Below are 18404 nucleotides of genomic sequence, written 5' to 3'. Positions count from 1 at the left end.
TGGTCTCAAGTGTTTTCAATAAGTGATAAATATATCACTTAGAGACTAGCTTTGAAATTGGCTGGGCCTTCTTTCTGAGGTTGGAGGTTCAAACAGGCCACCATAATAAAACAAAAACAAACATGGCCGACACCACAGATGTTGCCAGTAAATAGCTCTGGCTGAGAAGAGAGTGAGTGTTTGGGTTAAAGGTAAGAAGATTTCGCAATGTGTTGTTAAGAGTTCTAATGACTTGATATCATTAGATGTTGTAGCGAGATATCTAGGGTTATTACTTTGTAGTTGATCAATAAAATAATATCTGGACACCATAGCTGATCTAGCTCTCAGGAGAAATATTGGAACAGTGTTACCTATCTGACAGTTCAGGACATTTATGATGTCACAACCTGAAATCCACTGCTGAGTTGGATGAGATTAAGAGAGGTTAAGACATTATTTAACATTTGGATTGGATTTGTGAATGCTTACCCAACCTTTGCACATGGCACCATCTGTCTTGATAACTTAAAGTTAAACACAACAAGCTGAAGTTGTCCCAAAAGCTAAAAGTGTGGTCTTTCTGCTGTTGGTTGGCTAACTGTGTGTCTCTATTAATACATTTGCACTAATCTGCAAGAGCGCACATGTCCCATTCATTTTGGAATCACATTGTCCCTGCTGTCTGTATTTAGTGATGTTTACTAAGCTTATATTGCCTTAGTTTCACAGATTGATTGAGGTTTTGTTGTTTCTCTACGCTGTACTTATTTGAGGGAAGCTGGGTGGATCTGCAGTCAATAACACTCTCTAAAGCTGCAGCTGTTTTGTTTTAATCAGATCCCAGGGGTTTTGGTCAGCTAAATATGCTTGGCTAGTGGTTGGGTGACCCAGTCCTGTCTGCAGCAAACACCTCCCCATGGTGTCAACGCAGAAAGCTTATTGAAACGGCTACTCGCTACTATATGTACACATTGGGAATACATTATTGGGACAATCGAGGGCTGCAACATTGCAGGACAATCGTTGGAAATATTACATGGATATTTATAGCAGTTCAATTTTTCCCAATGGGTTTGAGTGTGATTTGTATATTCTTGTAAACTTTGAATGTATAAGGAGGAGACATCGATTGATTTAAAGCATTGAAAACTTGAAGAGATTTAGTTTGCATGATAAACTTCTTAGCTTTATTAGGACAGTGAGCAGACCGATCGGGTATAAATCATGAACTGAAACACTACTTATTGCACCTACAAAGAAGAAACATTTTACAAGTGGTGTGAAACGCATTAGAAATAAACACGATTCATCTCAACCCTGTTCTTGTTTGAGTCAAAGAAGCTCAACATTTTTGACATTTATTCCTCTGCAGGTTCAGTATGTGGAGTCCCATGGATATTGCGTTTCCCGTCATCCGTTTGGAACAGCAAATGTCCCATGCACTGGAGGAAAACACAAAGATTACATGACCCTGTCAATAGCCTCCATGACTATGATATGATATTTATACTTATCCCAACCGATAATCTAATTTCAACAAAAGGGAAATGTGTTTTTTTGACTTGGCCTGTCCTCTTTTAAACTGCCCTCTCTGGTATCTTTCCTCACAAAAAGCTTGCAATGCCTCTGCCCGGCAACAACGTATAACACAAAGACATTGGCTGTACTCATTTTCTCAAATCAACGCAGTAATAAATCAAGATACTGTACATTATTGTCATGCCGGCAAGTTCCTATTCTTGAGGTACCTTTATCCTTTATTTGTTATTTTTACCCAACCTTTATTTCTTAAAATCTTCGTTTATGAATGCTTTTCAACTGGCATACTCTTCATTTGTTTGGCCTATCCTGCTCCTATTTGCCTTCACATGGGGACCTGGATGTTGAATCTTTACATAGCTTTTAATGGAAATATTCACCCTGCAGAGGGATGGATTGGCTTTAGTTCTTAGTTTTCAAGCACACCTCAACTCTTTCAGTGCCAAATGTTACCAAAGGCGTCTCCAGCCATGAAATCTCAGTGGCCATCCCAGGTTTGACTCCAGCATCCCAAGATGTGACTGACTGTTTTCAGTTTGGTAGGCTGGATCATCATAGCAGCACAAATGGTAAATGGACTTGAGTTATATAGCGCTTTATCCAGTCTTTACGACTCCTCAAAGCTATTTCATATACAAGCATTCCCACACATTCATACAGAGGCAGGTGGATGCCATGCAAGGTGCCACCCTCTCAAGCAAGCTAACATTCACACACATTTACACACCGTTGGCCATGCCACTGGAAGCAATTTGTGCCTAAGACATGTTGCATGGGTCAAGACGAGACTAAAACCAAATTGCATCTTCGTTGTCAGCCTGGGTTGAGTCTCTGCCTCACTTTGGTCACCACACTAAATGGGAGTGGATGATGTCACCTCATCCCACACTCTTGTTGATGACTGGTTTGCTTATATGTCCATGAATACACTCACAAGATTATGCTCCATTGCATTTTGCTTGCATGTGTATTTTAAACCGAATCGAAGTGAGGGGGGGAGAGGTGTGTGTATGTGCGTGTGTGGGTTTGGTGGTTAGCAGTAATCCTCACCGTCCCATCTGGCCAATGAGTAATAGTCTGTGTTTAAACGGAATCCTCCTATAGGAGTCTTACCCTCCATCAGCCCACTTTGTCTTACACTCATTCAACCATCTGAGAGACCAGCAAGTTAATTTGTAAGTAAAACAGTAAAGTGCTCACACTGATGTCTGGGTTAGTGATATGCTTTCATTTTGGACATTTTAGAAAGAAAACATGTCTTCTGGATGGTGATCTCAGTTAATGCAACATCTGTCTTTCTTTAGTGTGGGATTATATATGTTCAGCATTTTTTCTGTTACATGAATACTGATAAACAACACAAGACACTTACATAACCTTTCCAGCATATGGCATGTAATCCAGCCCAAGTACACAGCATTATAATTCATCCCCTGCTGTGTGTTTTTAAAGTGAGCTATATCATGAATCATGATTATGATGGTGTATGCAAACACTCACCTACTGTACAGTCCTTGATATAAAAGCACTTAAAAGATGCATTCTAAGGATTATTAATGGGATGGTTGAAAATGGACTCAACATGCTTGGCTCTTAATCCTGTGAGGTCAGGCGAGGTCAAGCAAAGCCCCAGCATGAGCCTCTTTAACGTTTTTGAATGAATAATCAAAGGAACAGTGCAAAAAAGGTTAAGAAAAGATTTTCATTAACTTCTAAGTGATGGTTACGATTGCTCATTTAGAGAGTTGACTATCCAATGTGTAAAGGTGGTCTTTGCAAGTGTTGCTGAATTTCAAACAAAAACAAACTTTGATATTTTTATATTTATATGTATGTGAGCTGTAATGAATGTTATAAACATATGAGCTTTAAAATGATTTCATAGAGCTTGGGAGATTTTCAGTTTTATGTGCCTGTGGGATATAACGGTCACTGAGTCTGGTGGTTTTTGTCCGGATGCTGCGGTGCTGTCTGCCAGACGACAGCAGACAAAACCTGCTTTCTCTAACTTCAACATAACTTCAACTTAAGGTACTCTGGTAGTCAATGTGAACTCCCTAGGTTATGTTTGTAGACGACGTATACACACACCGACAGATGGGCAGTCTCGTCCGAATGTGTCTCTGTTGCTAGGGGATGTGGAAAAATCAGCTCTTAATACAAGCAGATTGATGAAAAAAGAAGAGCGTAAACAAAGTCGACCTACAGTACCTCGACCGTGTTGTGGCTAGCAAACATCAGTGTTAATTTATTCTGTTGCAAGACTTGTAAATATATATATAAATGTCTGTCAAACACAAATGCACTTAACAGGATGGTCGTTTCTGCAGCAACATTACTGATAAACACAAATATTTGTCCTTTATAACAGCAGACTCCGAAGCACCCATCGCTCCCTTCAGAGTGTCAGATTTTGCTTTCTGTATCCCTTTTCCAAAGTATTATTTGCCAAAACTTTTTCATTCATTATTTTAAATTGTTCCCATTTATCTGTTTGACTGATTGGCTGGTGTGGTGTGGTGATTGGAAACATATACAATCAATGTTTAACATAGAGTATATTCCAGGTATTTCGATAAATACTTGAGTAAATCAGATTCTTAAACCAATAAATGTTCTCTAGTAAATATATTACCTACTTCTTTATGTATTGGCAGTTGAACGGTGGTGAATATATGTGGTGATAACTGAAACTGTTTTCCTCTCTCTACAGCTTCGTCATGGTCCTAGTGTGTCTAATCTTCAGTGTCCTGTCCACTATAGAGCAATATGCAGAATTTGCCACTGGAACACTCTTCTGGATGGTGAGTAATATAATAAAACTTTCATACAACTCCACAAACAGGCAACATACGTAAGCATCTTCAACATCTAAAGTTGCATTTGTTATGAGGGGCTGCCCTTAGTAACGTACATATTTGTAACAGATTTATCAGATTCTCCTCTTGTCTTAAACAACCTGTGCTCCTATACAGGTATGCTTCAGGGATCAGAGTGATGGAAGTAGTATTAGTTAGTGAAAGTAGAGGCAAAAAGAGAAGTCTTCAGCCTTGATTTAAAATAACATCCCTCCTGTATCCACAAGATGGAGACAGAAGATCTTGTCTTGGAGGGAATTCTACCCGCCATCTTACACCTCAGACCAAATATTTTACAAAGCTCAAAAAGATTCAAGTTATTGCAAATACCATCACACAGCACCTGCCGGCTTGTGTTGCATTCATCCAAAGCCATGTACAGGAAACAACACGTGTGCATGCAGTAGTAAACAAGTGTGCATATTGTACATTATTGCCATGGGTCAGGAGCCACTGTTTTTAACCTTTGATGATTACACCAAGCACACACTGTACAGGCCGATACTTGCTGTGAAATTGACTTTCGTGTGTCTCATTAGGCTATTAAGACTTGTAAGTGATGCAATAAGTCCATGGTTTACGACAGGTACAGGAAATGATGGCTGCTGTTAGGAAACTCTATAAAGAGCTTGCATCATATGTCTCCTGCCAGCCCACTGGGAATATAAATACACATGTAGCTTCTGCGTTCTAGTGCATAGTTTACACAAGGTCTACACACACACACACACACACACACACACACACACACACACACACACACACACACACACACACACACACACACACACACACACACACACACACACACACACACGTACCACCTCCTGAGTCCCGGGGGCAAACAGAGGACAGAGTGGACACTGTGTTCTGTAAACTTTTGGCCACTGCCCTTTGAAAACTTGCCATTACAGTTATTCATTTATTTTTACCCAGGAAGAACCAAATACATTCTATCATTGTTTCTTAGTCTTTCTCTCCCTTTCTCCATCTCTCGCTCCTACTTCCACCCACCTTCCATCTTTTCTCTGTTGCGTTATAACTCAAGAGACAAGCCCCATTAAGATGTAAAGAGAAATGTAAGATTTCTGCACACAAAATTACCGTCAGTCTTTTACACTAAATTGTCAAACCCTGTTTATTTGTTCACCTGTGTATACGCATGCTTTTGGTTCAATATTAATGTGAGATAAGATTATACCTTATCTTCCATGTGTGCTTTTGAGGGGGTGGAGCCCTCTAAATGGTGTCAGGGTGGCGTATAGGGGTGGTAGTAGCTATACTTAGAAAGTTCAGGGTTAGCTGACATTTGTGAATCACAGGCTGCTTGTTTTGGATGGCAGGGGGGACATTAGTCCTTGAGGATATTTGGCCTTCAGGGCAGCTGCCAAAGAAAAGCTGGTGAGGCTGGGTGGGAGGTTCAGAAACATGTATGCAGCAGACGCATGCATGTGACATGGATCTCTTCTTTGTCCTCTCTTCTGACCGGGTCTTCTTCATTGTTTCGTGTACTCAAATGTATATTACCGTATTTCCGGACTACAAGGCGCACCTGAATATTAGCCGCACAAGCTAACATTAGGGAAAAATCCTGTTTTGTTCATACATTAGCCGCACCGGACTAAAAGCCACTGGTGTTTTAATGTTTAATTACCATATGTACGAGAATATGCATATATCTTTCTTAGTGTGAATTTGCGGAAGTTTGTTATTTTTTCCGCGTAGTCGGGAGGGAGTTGCTGACACACAGTCGTCCGCGCCCTGATGGACAGTCCTTTTCGTTTCATAAATCTGTGACACCAGGATGGTCCACCTCTGAAATTTTGTGACCAACATACCACTCTTTTCCCCCGTGACTGTGTGTCTGATCACATACCCTTCCGCCAGACAAAGTAGTGCCGTACAACAGCGGAACAAACCAAAACAAAACCTCTTACGATATCACAAAAATCATGAAAAATCCATAGAAAAGCCGCACCGGACTATAAGCCGCAGGGTTCAAAGCTTGTGCAAAAAGTAGTGGCTTATAGTCTGGTATACCTAATATTGTGCCCTCACTATGCAAGTATGGGCAAAGGTATGCAGCTAAGCTAAACACATTCCAAATTATTTGAAAAACAAGAAAAAACATTGGACAACCAATGAAATGATGGATTACTGGTCCGCCGGATAGCTCAGTCGTTAGAGCGGTCCCATATGCATAAACTGCTGCCTAGTAAGCTGGTTGAACATTCAGGCTCTGTCTCTCCCTTTTAACTCCATAAATCTCTAATAAAGGCCTTCGCTGGCCCCAAAAAATACCTTAACATAAGACACAATGTATAACCAGCGAAACATGACATTTGAGTCCTCACAGGACAATACAGTATCTAGTGAAGATACACATAAAGGTCAAAATGTAAAAAGTGAAACCGTTGTCCCAACAGTAATGCAACACTGGCTAACAGCTTTAAGTGTCCTAACTGTGGATGAATGAGGTGTAATATTTTTGTCATGAAGATGAAGATGAATTATTATTATTATTATTATTATTATTTATCACCCTCGGGGGAAATTCAGTTTTCCACTCTGGAGTTTGATATATTTGTTAAACACATACAGTACAGTAAATACAGTAAACATTACACACAGTATACACAATGCAGGTATAGGGGCACACATGCATTGCAGAGAGCTGCCAGTCTGATTATTAGTGACTGAGCGATTAAAGAAAGAATCCATATCAAACTGGTTATAGATCCTTCATACAGCAATCAGAGCACGGATCTGGCAGCAAACAAGTATGTAAAGATAGGGGAGTGATTTCGTCCTGAGCAGAGAATGACGTCACAAGTTCCTCTGTGCTCTGTTTACATGCATGTGAGTGCATGTGATACCCTGTCAGTCAGTGTGTGTGTGTGGCTAGTTATGTTCCCACGTTCTTCACTGTATCCAAATGCTGGTTACCACTGATAACACCATGGTCCACGACATTGTCACCATACCAAATGGCCCATCCTCTGGTTCCCCCTCGGGTTAACAGTTAGCTCTGGTTTCACTGTTGCTGAACTGTTTTACTGTTAGCACCATTAAATGCTAGAACCATTAGCTGCTAGCTGCTGGGGTCAGCGATCACCTTGTTGAGATCAGTGTAGAGCATAACCCTCAACGCTCTGAGTTCTGTATGTTACATATCGGCAACTGAGATTGACTGAGTGGGCATGTCTAATAAGTAAAATAATCTATTCTTCTCTTTTCCATCATGGGTTATATAAACTGCTCAAGCTGTACATGCTGTTTGAATTGCTTACCATTAGTGGAACAGACAAAAAACTGAGATATTAAATAACTCACCTCCACGAAAGCATGTGCAATTTAAATGGGATTGACATTTCTATCTGCAATCCCACATTAATAACAAAGGTATTTGTTTGTATTATATTCCATATATAAGTTGCGAAAGCTTTGTAAAGCCCAGGAAAATCTAGATTTAATGAGTGACTTTGTGCGTGTGTGTGTGCACGTGCAGTTCCTCGTACTGGGACACACAGATGAAGCAATCTAATCACATTTTCATCTGATACCGTCATTCCCCATCATCTCTTTGAATGAACTTCAACCTCGCCTGGCTTGACCAGATTATTGCTGCGCGAACTAGCGGCTGTTTTTCAGTAAACATAAAATTGCCAGTTTCTGATACACATACAAAAACATCTGGGTGACCCATTTTAGGGAATTATCATGACTAATCCTTTGAAATACCCCAAATTCATATGTTCCTTTGACTTTCAAATGTGACCCAGATGTCATAATTACTAAACTCGATTGAATTGGGACTCCGTCTGTCCGTTTCATTCTAGCGTTGGTGAGATGTTTTGGTTTGACTGTAGGGCAGTTTAAGTGTATGCTTTTTATTTATTCATGGTAAACAAACAACACATCTCGAATGATCGTTAACCCCAAATTATACGGTTACAGAACATGTTTTTTCTTTACAGTTCGGTGCATTTATCAGAAGTTTGGACCTTGTTTGTGAATAAGAAATTAAAGTTCCATACTGTCCAAAATACAAAAAGGTTTTTTAACATTTGTGCAGATATAAGCTTATTTGTTATGAAAATGAAGACCTTAAAGTCAGAACTTTTACAGACACAGCGACAGGGATCTGAAACTGAGTCTGATACTTTTCAAATCAAACAATAAGGCTATGGCTGGCTTGTAAAATATAACTGAAATGAATGTTTTAGGTATATAAATGAGTATCTACTTTTTAGTCTAGACCTCTGAATGTCCTCCCACATCTTTAACTGGTTCAGCGATTCAAATGTGCATAAGCACAGTGAAACAATATGGTAATTGAGTCTGATTAAGGCTATGTTATAGAGATTTACTGAACCAATTCTGCCTGTTTATCCTCCTCTTTCTTTGTTTTAGGAGGAAGCCCATGCCAAACAACTCAAGCGCAGAGCTTGTAAACATGATTAATTAATGGAGATGGGCAAACTGAACATTTAGAAAGCAACAAAAGGGATCTGTCCAGCATTCTATAGCCCCATTGCTATGATAACACAGATGGACATCTCAGTACAATTGCAAAAGTATCACTAAACATACACATCAGTGCATTTAGTCTTTGTGCTGGTTCCAGCCAAAGTAGTATCTGCTTTGATTGACAGGTCATTGTTTTGGGGGCTATGTGGTGCTGTGTTATTGCAGCAGGGCTCTTGGTATTAAGTTTCATACGAGGGCTGGTCAGGGAGCAGCCAGTTCAAGCAATCAGTAAGATGACCACCCACATGGCCTTAGGTCTCCACAGACAGTACGGTGGCTAAATATTATGCGTGCACGGTGGCCAGAAAAACGATCTCCGTCAGACGGGCTTAATGAATTCACAGAGTCACCATGTTTGCTCATAATGGAAAACAAATGCATAATGGCACTTATTGGAGCACAACCTCAACTGATTTGCAGGTGCATATGATTCAAAACTCAAAATCAAGCCCCCTTTTTCTCGTAAGAAGTATAGTCAACTATATTTTCCAAGTGATGCAGAACGGCTTTCTATTCTAGCAAGATAGCATGTTGATTATTTAGCTTTCTTATCTGTTAGGCTGCAGCGTGATGGTGTTTCACTGTGTGGCTTCAATCACTTAGCCATTGACCCTTCTCAATACGAGCTGTCATCAGCCATATTATCAACCTCCATCTCCCCCCCTGCTTGTTTGGGTGGTCTTAGTACTCCTAGACCACCTCAGTGTCTCCTTTTCTCTCTCACACACCTTTCATTACCCATTCATATCATATCATAAATCTTAGTGATTGATAATAAGGGTTTGATAAATGTGTCTACATGAGTCCTAATGCATGGCTCAGTGTTATCCATGCTTTTACAAAATGCTACCTTATCTACTTCCACATCCTCTCGTCATCCTGTATGTGCTTCACAATCATCGTCTCAGTACCGATGGATTAATGTGACCCCTTGCTGTATGTTTGCTTTGTCCTCCACAGGAGATTGTGCTGGTGCTGTTCTTTGGCACGGAGTATGCGGTCCGGCTGTGGTCGGCAGGCTGTCGCAGCAAGTATGCAGGCATCAAAGGACGTCTCCGCTTTATCAGGAAGCCCATATCAATCATAGGTGCACCTGGCATTTTCCTTTGCTACCACTGTAATACAACGGATGTCATGTTTTGTCCTTGTAGATCAACAACTGAAACGATTCAAGCTTTACTTTGGTACAATGTTTCAAAACTCTGAAATGTTTAAACCTGATTTGAATATCTTCCCTATTTCTTTTCCCCCCAGATTTGATTGTGGTCATTGCCTCAATCATTGTGCTTGGTGTAGGTTCCAATGGCCAAGTGTTTGCCACCTCTGCCATCAGGTACAGTGATTTATGTTCTGCTTTTTCTTATTGACTCATACATGTAGCGAGAGGGATCACAAGATACTGAGGTGTTGGTGTGTGTTGCAGGGGTATCCGTTTCCTTCAAATCCTGCGCATGCTACACGTGGATCGACAGGGAGGAACGTGGAGGCTTCTGGGATCTGTAGTCTTCATCCATCGGCAGGTAGGTTCAATGAATACAGGCAAAACACTGTTTGCTTGTTTTTAGCATTACTTTTTATTACATGCAAACAAAAGCCATTGCTAATGCATCGCTTAGCTGCAGCTTTTTCTATAGAGTGCACATATCTGACTCCACCTCCATCCCTCTGCAGTAATTTACTTCCTATTACATCAAATCCCATGGCTTTATAAGGAAAGGAATAGAGATCATCATGGTAGCCTTTCCTTTTTTTTTTTTATCATATCCTGGCGGTTGTTTCTGTATTTAATTGGACTGACAGACATAAAGTCAGAGGATGTAGTGTTCTTTTCTTAATCTTTGAAGTAGACCGTGTTCTTTGGTTATAGTCCGATCTGACATTCATGCCTAATTGGTGCATGAGCAGACCAGGACTGAACAGTGAGGATTGCGTGCAAAGGTCAAGAAAAATAAATGTAAGATGAGTTCAAGTTGAGCAGAACGTCAGATGACCTCTTTATCAAATGATGTGCTCTGTGTAGTGGAAATATATTGCCTTTAGCAGTGTCAATAAGTCGGGGGAAAGGATTAGACTAAGCATGTTAGGGTGTGTGCACAGGATAGCATTTTGGTACTGAAGGGCCTGCTTTGTAATTGCTGGATTCTAACTGTATAAAAATACATACGCTTTGATACTGATTGCAGACTTCTGGTTTCATTGTGTAACTTTTTGATTTAGGTAAATATCTTTAAGAAGGCTACTTAGGGTTAGACTTTCGAACATACAAATGTACAACCAGTCATGTTTCACTGAGTAGACTCATAGCAAAGAGTGCAAAACAATTCATGGTCTTATTCATGGTATCCTCTCTCATTATCTGAGCACACTCTCTCTGATTGGTTTGGTTTTGGGTGGAATTTCCACAGGCCTGACTGATTGAAAACCATTGTATAGTAGTCGGTTATAATAACCAACCACACCCTGTTTATCCTTCCTGCTATGCAGAAGGTGGTGGGTGACCTAAGCCTGAAAGCACTCATAAAAGTCAGTAAGATGTCCAACTTGTGCAAGCTCACGCCTACAGCATAATAAGGCTGCAATCTTCTCTCCACATGTAAACCTCAAAAAGATAAATCCTTCAGGGATAAACTGACACCCTTTACTATACAGGGCCAGGAAGGTGGGCGTCAGTGCAGCCTACGCACGCCACTCACAGATCACATAAAACATGTTTTTTGAGTGAATGCTGATGTGCACCGTCACCAACCTGACACAGTAATACCTAGAGCATTCTTTCACACGTTCATACAGTCATCTTTAACCCATTATCGTGTCTCTGCAGGAGCTGATCACCACACTATACATCGGCTTCCTGGGCCTGATCTTTTCCTCCTACTTTGTCTACTTGGCGGAGAAGGATGCTGTGGATGAGGAGGGCAAGACGGGCTTCTCCAGCTACGCCGATGCCCTGTGGTGGGGTGTGGTAAGGCAGCTGAGCTAGAAGGGAAAATGTAGGGAAGAAGCAAGACCTAAATGATGTTGTTTTCTGTTTTGACATTTTCTTTGGTGTTTTTTGGTACTGCTACTGAGCGAGGTTTTTTAACTAGCAGGTTAGTAGGTAACACCTCTGAGTATTCAGTTCCTGTATGCCAATCATTTGTACATTTTACAATAAAATAAATGTTTCCGTACAGCATATTTCATTACAATGTGTGATGCAGTCATTCTTAGGTGATGAGTTTTCCTGCAGCATATCATTATATACTGTATGATGCCTTCTTTGTCTTAGAAAGAAAGGATTTCATATTCATCCCGTGCCATGAGATGTCCTGGATTATTGTCAGATATAATTTGAAAAAAGAGTATTTTATTTATATTCCAAGAATGCTTCCTTTTTTTTATTGGTTTCGGCCAATACAAAATGATTAAAGTTCAGCACCAAAACATATAAAAGTGAACTGGCATTGGTTTGCCACAGTTTGCCCAGTTCCTGAGAACCCTGCTGTATAGATTTAAAGTTGGGAGTGATAAATTGTATTATGTTCTTCCAGCTGAATTTTTCCCAGGATCTGGATTGGGTAGTCCCAGCCATATACAGTCAATTTAATTCTTTACATTTGGTCTTTTCCAATGCATATATTACTTTAATCCCTGAATGCTACTTGAGTTTCCCAACGTAGCTTCCATACTTGAAAGGCCACATCATATGTACACGAGAAAAGATTATTCCCTCTAAAAATCTGTAACAAAGGATCTGCACAATGCCCTCTCAAGTGGAGTCTCAACTGGAAAAATGAGACGGCAGGCCACCCTGGTTAGACCAATTATTAGCCCCCTTGTGTTTTTATTTCCCTCATTGGCTCTTCGTGTCGCATGCATCATGCAACACTCAACACAGATGCAGGTGTGTTGATGCTTTTCGTGCGTAGAGCTGGTTTTGCTTATTCCCCCTCAGTTTGGAGGCTCAGGTTTCCACAGCAGTTAATTAAACATTTGAATTGAGAGTGCAGAGTAATGAGAAACCTATGGCAGCCTTGTGCAGGGGATCAGCGTGCCACAAAGAGACGGTAATAAAGCATTCACCTCTGGGCTCTTTGGCTCAAAGAACTTTTAGAGCACCAATATAAAGTGTCAGTTCCCTTAATTAAAACTTTAATTGTGGGATTACTACCTTTTATGTAACAAGGGTTAGAGGGGTCACAGTGTTCTTCAGTGCTCTATGGAAAGTTGAAGAAAAGCTGTTGTTTGTGTTACTCTGTTCACAATGTCGGGAAAAGAATCAGGGTCGGGGATTAGCACCTTTTTTGTTTTTCTGAGACTGTAAACTTGAGAGTCATGATATGCCATTACAAAAGTTGTGTGAGTGTTTGTGTGTACGCTTTTCTGAAATGAGATTGCACTGATTGGAGAATGCTAAGCTCCTCCAGCGTGTATTCCTTCTCTTGGCATGATTTCCACATTCGGATGTGCAGGTGCAGGGCTCAGCGGGAGGACAAGCCAATGCCATGATTCATATCCCCTTCTCCCTGCCTCTGTTCTTCTTTTGCCAATTGCTAATGGTTAGGAAATGACTGTTTTTAATTTTAACAACATTACTAACTTTAACTAGGAAACGGTGTTAGAGACAAAATTAGGAAATTGAAAGCCGATGATGGGAAAGTTATTCAGATCCTTTACTTAAGTAAAAGTACAAATGCAACACTGTAAAAATACTCTCCATATAAAATGCTACCCAAGTAAAAAAAAAAACATAGTGTAATAGGCAAAATCAAGTTCAATTATTAAATGTACAAGTACCAAATGCAGACAAATCTTAATTAAAAAAACCCTAAAAACTGCATTACTTAAATGTTTATACACGCAGATTGATTTTTTTCTCAATCTATCAAAAGGCTATTATTGTACGAATTGTTGGGTAGTTACATTTTTACCACTAGTGAAGTAAACGTACAATAATTTGCTTTAAATTGAAATGAAGAAGAAGTATAAACTGGCAGGAAAGGAAAAAAGAAACTCAGCCAGGTAGAAAAACCTCAAATTTGCACTTGAGCACTTTCCACCACTGGAGCACCACCGTGTAGTTGTGGTGCTTTGATACAAATTAGGTGCAATCACACATAGAAAACATATGCATAAACATAAGCATTCACCTAAAAACATGCCTATATGCAAGCAGCAGTGCACATACACACTTAGACACATTCAAAGATCAGGTCTGTGACCTTTGTGTGGACATGAGGAGGTTTTTGCCACACACCCTTCTTTCTGAATGAGAGGGGTGTTCTTGAGTAGACCATTCCACTCTGATGGTCAGGAGGACATTGTTTAGTCATCGGATTTGTGGATGAGGGATTAAATCCCCCACCACTCCACCCGCCCCCAACTTACATCCACCAACCCTTCCCGCCCTTACTCCTTCTTTTTTTTTTACTCCCAAAGCCCTTTTAAGTATCTCACCTTACATCAGCCGCTTTGTGTGAGCGCACAACAGCAGCTCACGCGGCGATACTCCATAGACACCCGAGGTAAGCCAAGGGTGTTCTGAATGTGTCAGAATTGGCTCGGCTTTCAGAGTGGGTGTACATGCAAATGCAAGAGGTATTTGTTTTCCCCCCCTCACCCCGGCAAATTCCTACACTCAGTGAGGATTAGCGGTTGGGAATCTTATTCCCTTTGAGGAGCAACAGCCTCAAATGCCCCCGCCCTCGCTGACGGTGGTGGAGCAAGGCCAGAACTGCTGATGAACTTTCTCTTTATTATCTTGTGTTATAGACTTCTGTGGTAACGCTTCAAGAGCTCTGCATTCACTGATATTTCATTACGTCAGTAGCTCATTACAGAAGGAGGGTGTTTTTATATCTCTCTGACCTAAGTTTTATTCCATTCCTAGTTGAAATCATGCAAAAGCACCACTTTAAATCTGGCGTTTACCACCGATGTGCTCATAAATGTTTTGAAAATAAGTCATTCAGCATGAAAAATCTATAAATAAATGACAATCCACTTAAGAAATAACGATTAGTAGCCTTAGAATGGACAGGCCTCAGTAAGGTTCATCTAGGGTTAAGGCAAGCACCCTCTAGTTTCAGCATCACCAGTAAAGGGCAGGGTTACTGTATTATGCTTTAACGTCTCTCATACAGTCTGTCTGATGATCATCTTAAAACATGTAAAAGAAACTTAATCCACTCTCTGTTCTCAGGTGACCGTCACAACAATCGGCTACGGAGACAAAATTCCTCAAACGTGGATAGGGAAGGCCATTGCTTCCTGCTTCAGTGTCTTCGCCATCTCCTTCTTCGCTCTGCCTGCTGTAAATGTCATTTTAATTTGAATCATTAGGAGGGGGGAAACATATGTCATTTTACATGTATTAAATGTATTTGTGTTTTTTATGACAACATGTGAGTCCTATTTTTAGTGTTACGTAGGCATTGAGTGTTGTGTTAAAGTTAATTACATTATGTTGTCTCCAGAATTTGATATTTTTGGGAGATTTTGCATTTATATTCCTAACCTCTATACTAATTGTTGTTAATCTGATATACTTTCTTGCAACTTCTTTCTGATGTAGGGTATCCTGGGCTCAGGCTTCGCCCTGAAAGTCCAGCAGAAGCAGAGACAGAAGCACTTCAACAGACAGATCCCTGCTGCAGCCTGCCTCATACAGGTACACTTAAGCATCCAATGGAAGCCTTTCAGCTCTATAATATATAATGTAGTAATCAACACGGTATATATTAAAAACAATGTCAGACACAGTTCACAATGATTCACCGTCAGACCACACGTTCCTTCTACTGCAGTATGTGTTGCACAATAGACATGGCAACACATATTCTCAAGTTTTTAAAGGTTGAAACGTGCACTTCCATGATCTCGCTAGTGGAAGAAAACATTGGAAACTGATAAGAGATTAAAAAGCAACGGTATTTGTTGTCTGCAAACCCTTACTGAGCCATGGGAAAGGTGATCTCTCTCCCTCTTGCCAAGTGTGAAACGGTAGACGAACAAGCAGCTATGTTGTACCCAAAGCTAACCATTACACGGATTACAATTACCCGAACACACAACAACAGATGGTCTAGACACTTGTGACACAAAGACACCTCGTGCAGAAATCCACTCCATTAAAAGTGTTTTTGTCTGATTAAACAATGACTATAATAGGACTGCCAATGCTAAGGTTAAAGCCTTGTTGAATATTATTTACTTTGCTTGTACAGCACCTTTCATAGGTAACGAAGTGCTTTTTACATGTGAAAACATTAGTGGTTAATATTGCTGCACCTCGCTGTAGTCCAAGTTAAAGATTTTTGAGGATTGAGTAAAATCTGACAATGATTGCATGTTGTGTAGGTCACGAAATACAAACTAACACTAATCCTGTGCTATCACCTGTCCTCCTCAGACACTTTGGAGGTGCTATGCAGCGGAGAAACCAAACGGCTGTAATGTCACATGGAAAATGTACGTTCTAACTCCAGAGGTGGTCACCACAGTGGAAACCGACAGCATCACCCCGAACATCAGGAGGCTCAACCTCACAGTAATTATCCAGTTTACCTTTAATTCAAAGCCAGAGGTGTCGTGTGGCTCACAGATTTTTAGAAAGGATCATTTGCTTTTCACAAAAGATTGGACAGGTCTTTCCTTTTGAATCCATGCATTGTTTTGATGCTTAAGACTAAGACATCCCAATTTGTATTTCAGCCAGGGACACTTTTTGACATCTTCTTTTTGTCCATCGTTTGGCTTTGGTTTTGCATTATCTTTGGTTTTGCATACAACACCTTGCACTACATTCTGCTCACAACACTACTGGAACAACTGACTTACACACATCACGTTGGTAGCTCTCCCATGGTTTGTCTATTTAATTACAATAAATACAATACTCTACCCTTAAAACACTGTGTCCTTTAGTTATGACAAATGTATACAGTGACTTTAATCATCCAATAAATGTGAAACCCCAAAAACAGCACCCAGATCCTCTGCTTTTTAATCTCTAGCTGTAGAAATTTCACTGTGAACTTACAATTCAGTTATGTGGTACCTCTCATAAAGGAGATTTTCTGTGAATAAACATTTGAAATGTTCTTTTAGGAGGTGCTGAACATCAAGAAGTCCACAAAAGAGGTTTCTCTCAGCCTGTTATCATGCAGAGCCGATTTGCATACGTGGCCCACATCGCATTGTGTCACTCACCTTTCCCAACAATATTAGCTATGTTGTGCATAGGCCAGACAGCATAAAAGGGCAAGTTCAGTTCCCACAAACGTACACACACGTGGAAGGACACACACAAATACACGTACACACAGCAAACCTCCCCACCCCAGCCCTTTTCCCAGAAGGCCTGACTCCACCAGGATGACTTGAGGCCTTTGTCTCGGCAGGACAAAGACTCAGTCAGTTGAGATGATGTCACCGCCGCCTTTCTCATGGGAGTAAACCTTTGTCTAGTAGAACAACAACAAAAAAATCTTTGTGTAGCATTGAACCCACATGTATTGCGGAGAATGAAGGCTGCTTCCGCTCCTTTCTGTTTTAGCATGTGACTTTCTCCGCTGACTCTCCTCTCTCTCCCCTTTCTCTGGCCTTAAAGATTCCTGTCCACTTTCTTTTCCTGCTCTTCCTGTCTCTTTTTCCTCTGCCCCTCTCTTGCTTGTCTATTTCTTTCTCATTCTTCTTCACAATGCTTTCTCTCTTAGTGTTTGTCACAGTTTCTTCATGCCCTTCCATCTTTTTTGATTTCTCTTACAACATCCATCCCCCCCCACTCTCGCCCCCTCTCACCCTCTCTGCTAATGAGTCATTTAGACCTCGGGTATTTTGGATTGAATTGCTGGCCCACTCATCAGTGCCAATGTCTGATCCGCTGAGTCCGAATAATTGAGTTTCCACATCCATGACGTGAGTGTTGGTCAGCGGGTCTAAAGATTGGGATGGAGGAACTATTTATGTCCTCAGAAACTCACTGACTCACAGAGCACATAGCTATGATCTCAAAGAAGAGATTAAACACATACCGCTGATGTCACAAGCGTGCAAGCACATTTTGTGAGATAATGACGTTTAATAAAAATGTGGCTCTAAAAAGAGAAAAAATGTTTGGTATTTATCACTTTGCTAAAACGGCTGGATGAGTTCACTTTTAAGAGAATATTGACATTCGTTAACACCCAAATTAAATTGAAGTGTACATGTTAGCATGTCGAGCTATAGTGTTACAATCTGGATGTGCATATTTAACGATTTGCAGTAAGACCTGTTGTACTGGTAGTATACAAGACTGGAAGCAAGTAAACTGTGGTGCAGCACAACAAATAAATCTAAGTCATTCAGTGAAGAATTACACCCCAGCAGAAAGCATTAGCAGTCAAAGCGATGAGGGATGCCTTTAGCTATGAACAAGAGGGCCTAGATTGAAAGGTTTTGCTGGTAGGCCATGACTCTGTAATAGCGTTGCATTCAATGTATAAAGAGGTGGTTTATACCTAAGCCAGCAAA

At 40.6% G+C, this 18404-nt stretch overlaps 1 protein-coding gene across 2 annotated transcripts in view; it reads left to right on the top strand.

Moving 5' to 3' along the window:
- kcnq1.2 (potassium voltage-gated channel, KQT-like subfamily, member 1.2) overlaps positions 1 to 18404 on the top strand; it is a 149732-nt gene that overhangs the window by 8990 nt on the left and 122338 nt on the right. For both annotated transcript variants that reach the window (XM_063899098.1, XM_063899106.1), the window contains exons 3-10: positions 4235 to 4325; positions 9870 to 9996; positions 10164 to 10242; positions 10333 to 10429; positions 11731 to 11871; positions 15091 to 15201; positions 15463 to 15558; positions 16300 to 16437. In XM_063899098.1, coding sequence (XP_063755168.1) covers positions 4235 to 4325; positions 9870 to 9996; positions 10164 to 10242; positions 10333 to 10429; positions 11731 to 11871; positions 15091 to 15201; positions 15463 to 15558; positions 16300 to 16437 — 880 coding nt within the window. The remainder of the gene's footprint in view (positions 1 to 4234; positions 4326 to 9869; positions 9997 to 10163; positions 10243 to 10332; positions 10430 to 11730; positions 11872 to 15090; positions 15202 to 15462; positions 15559 to 16299; positions 16438 to 18404) is intronic.

Source organism: Eleginops maclovinus, chromosome 2 (assembly GCF_036324505.1).
Source record: "Eleginops maclovinus isolate JMC-PN-2008 ecotype Puerto Natales chromosome 2, JC_Emac_rtc_rv5, whole genome shotgun sequence".
In the NCBI taxonomy this organism is placed as follows: Eukaryota; Metazoa; Chordata; class Actinopteri; order Perciformes; family Eleginopidae; genus Eleginops; species Eleginops maclovinus.
This window is presented reverse-complemented; position numbering and strand designations above follow the sequence as displayed.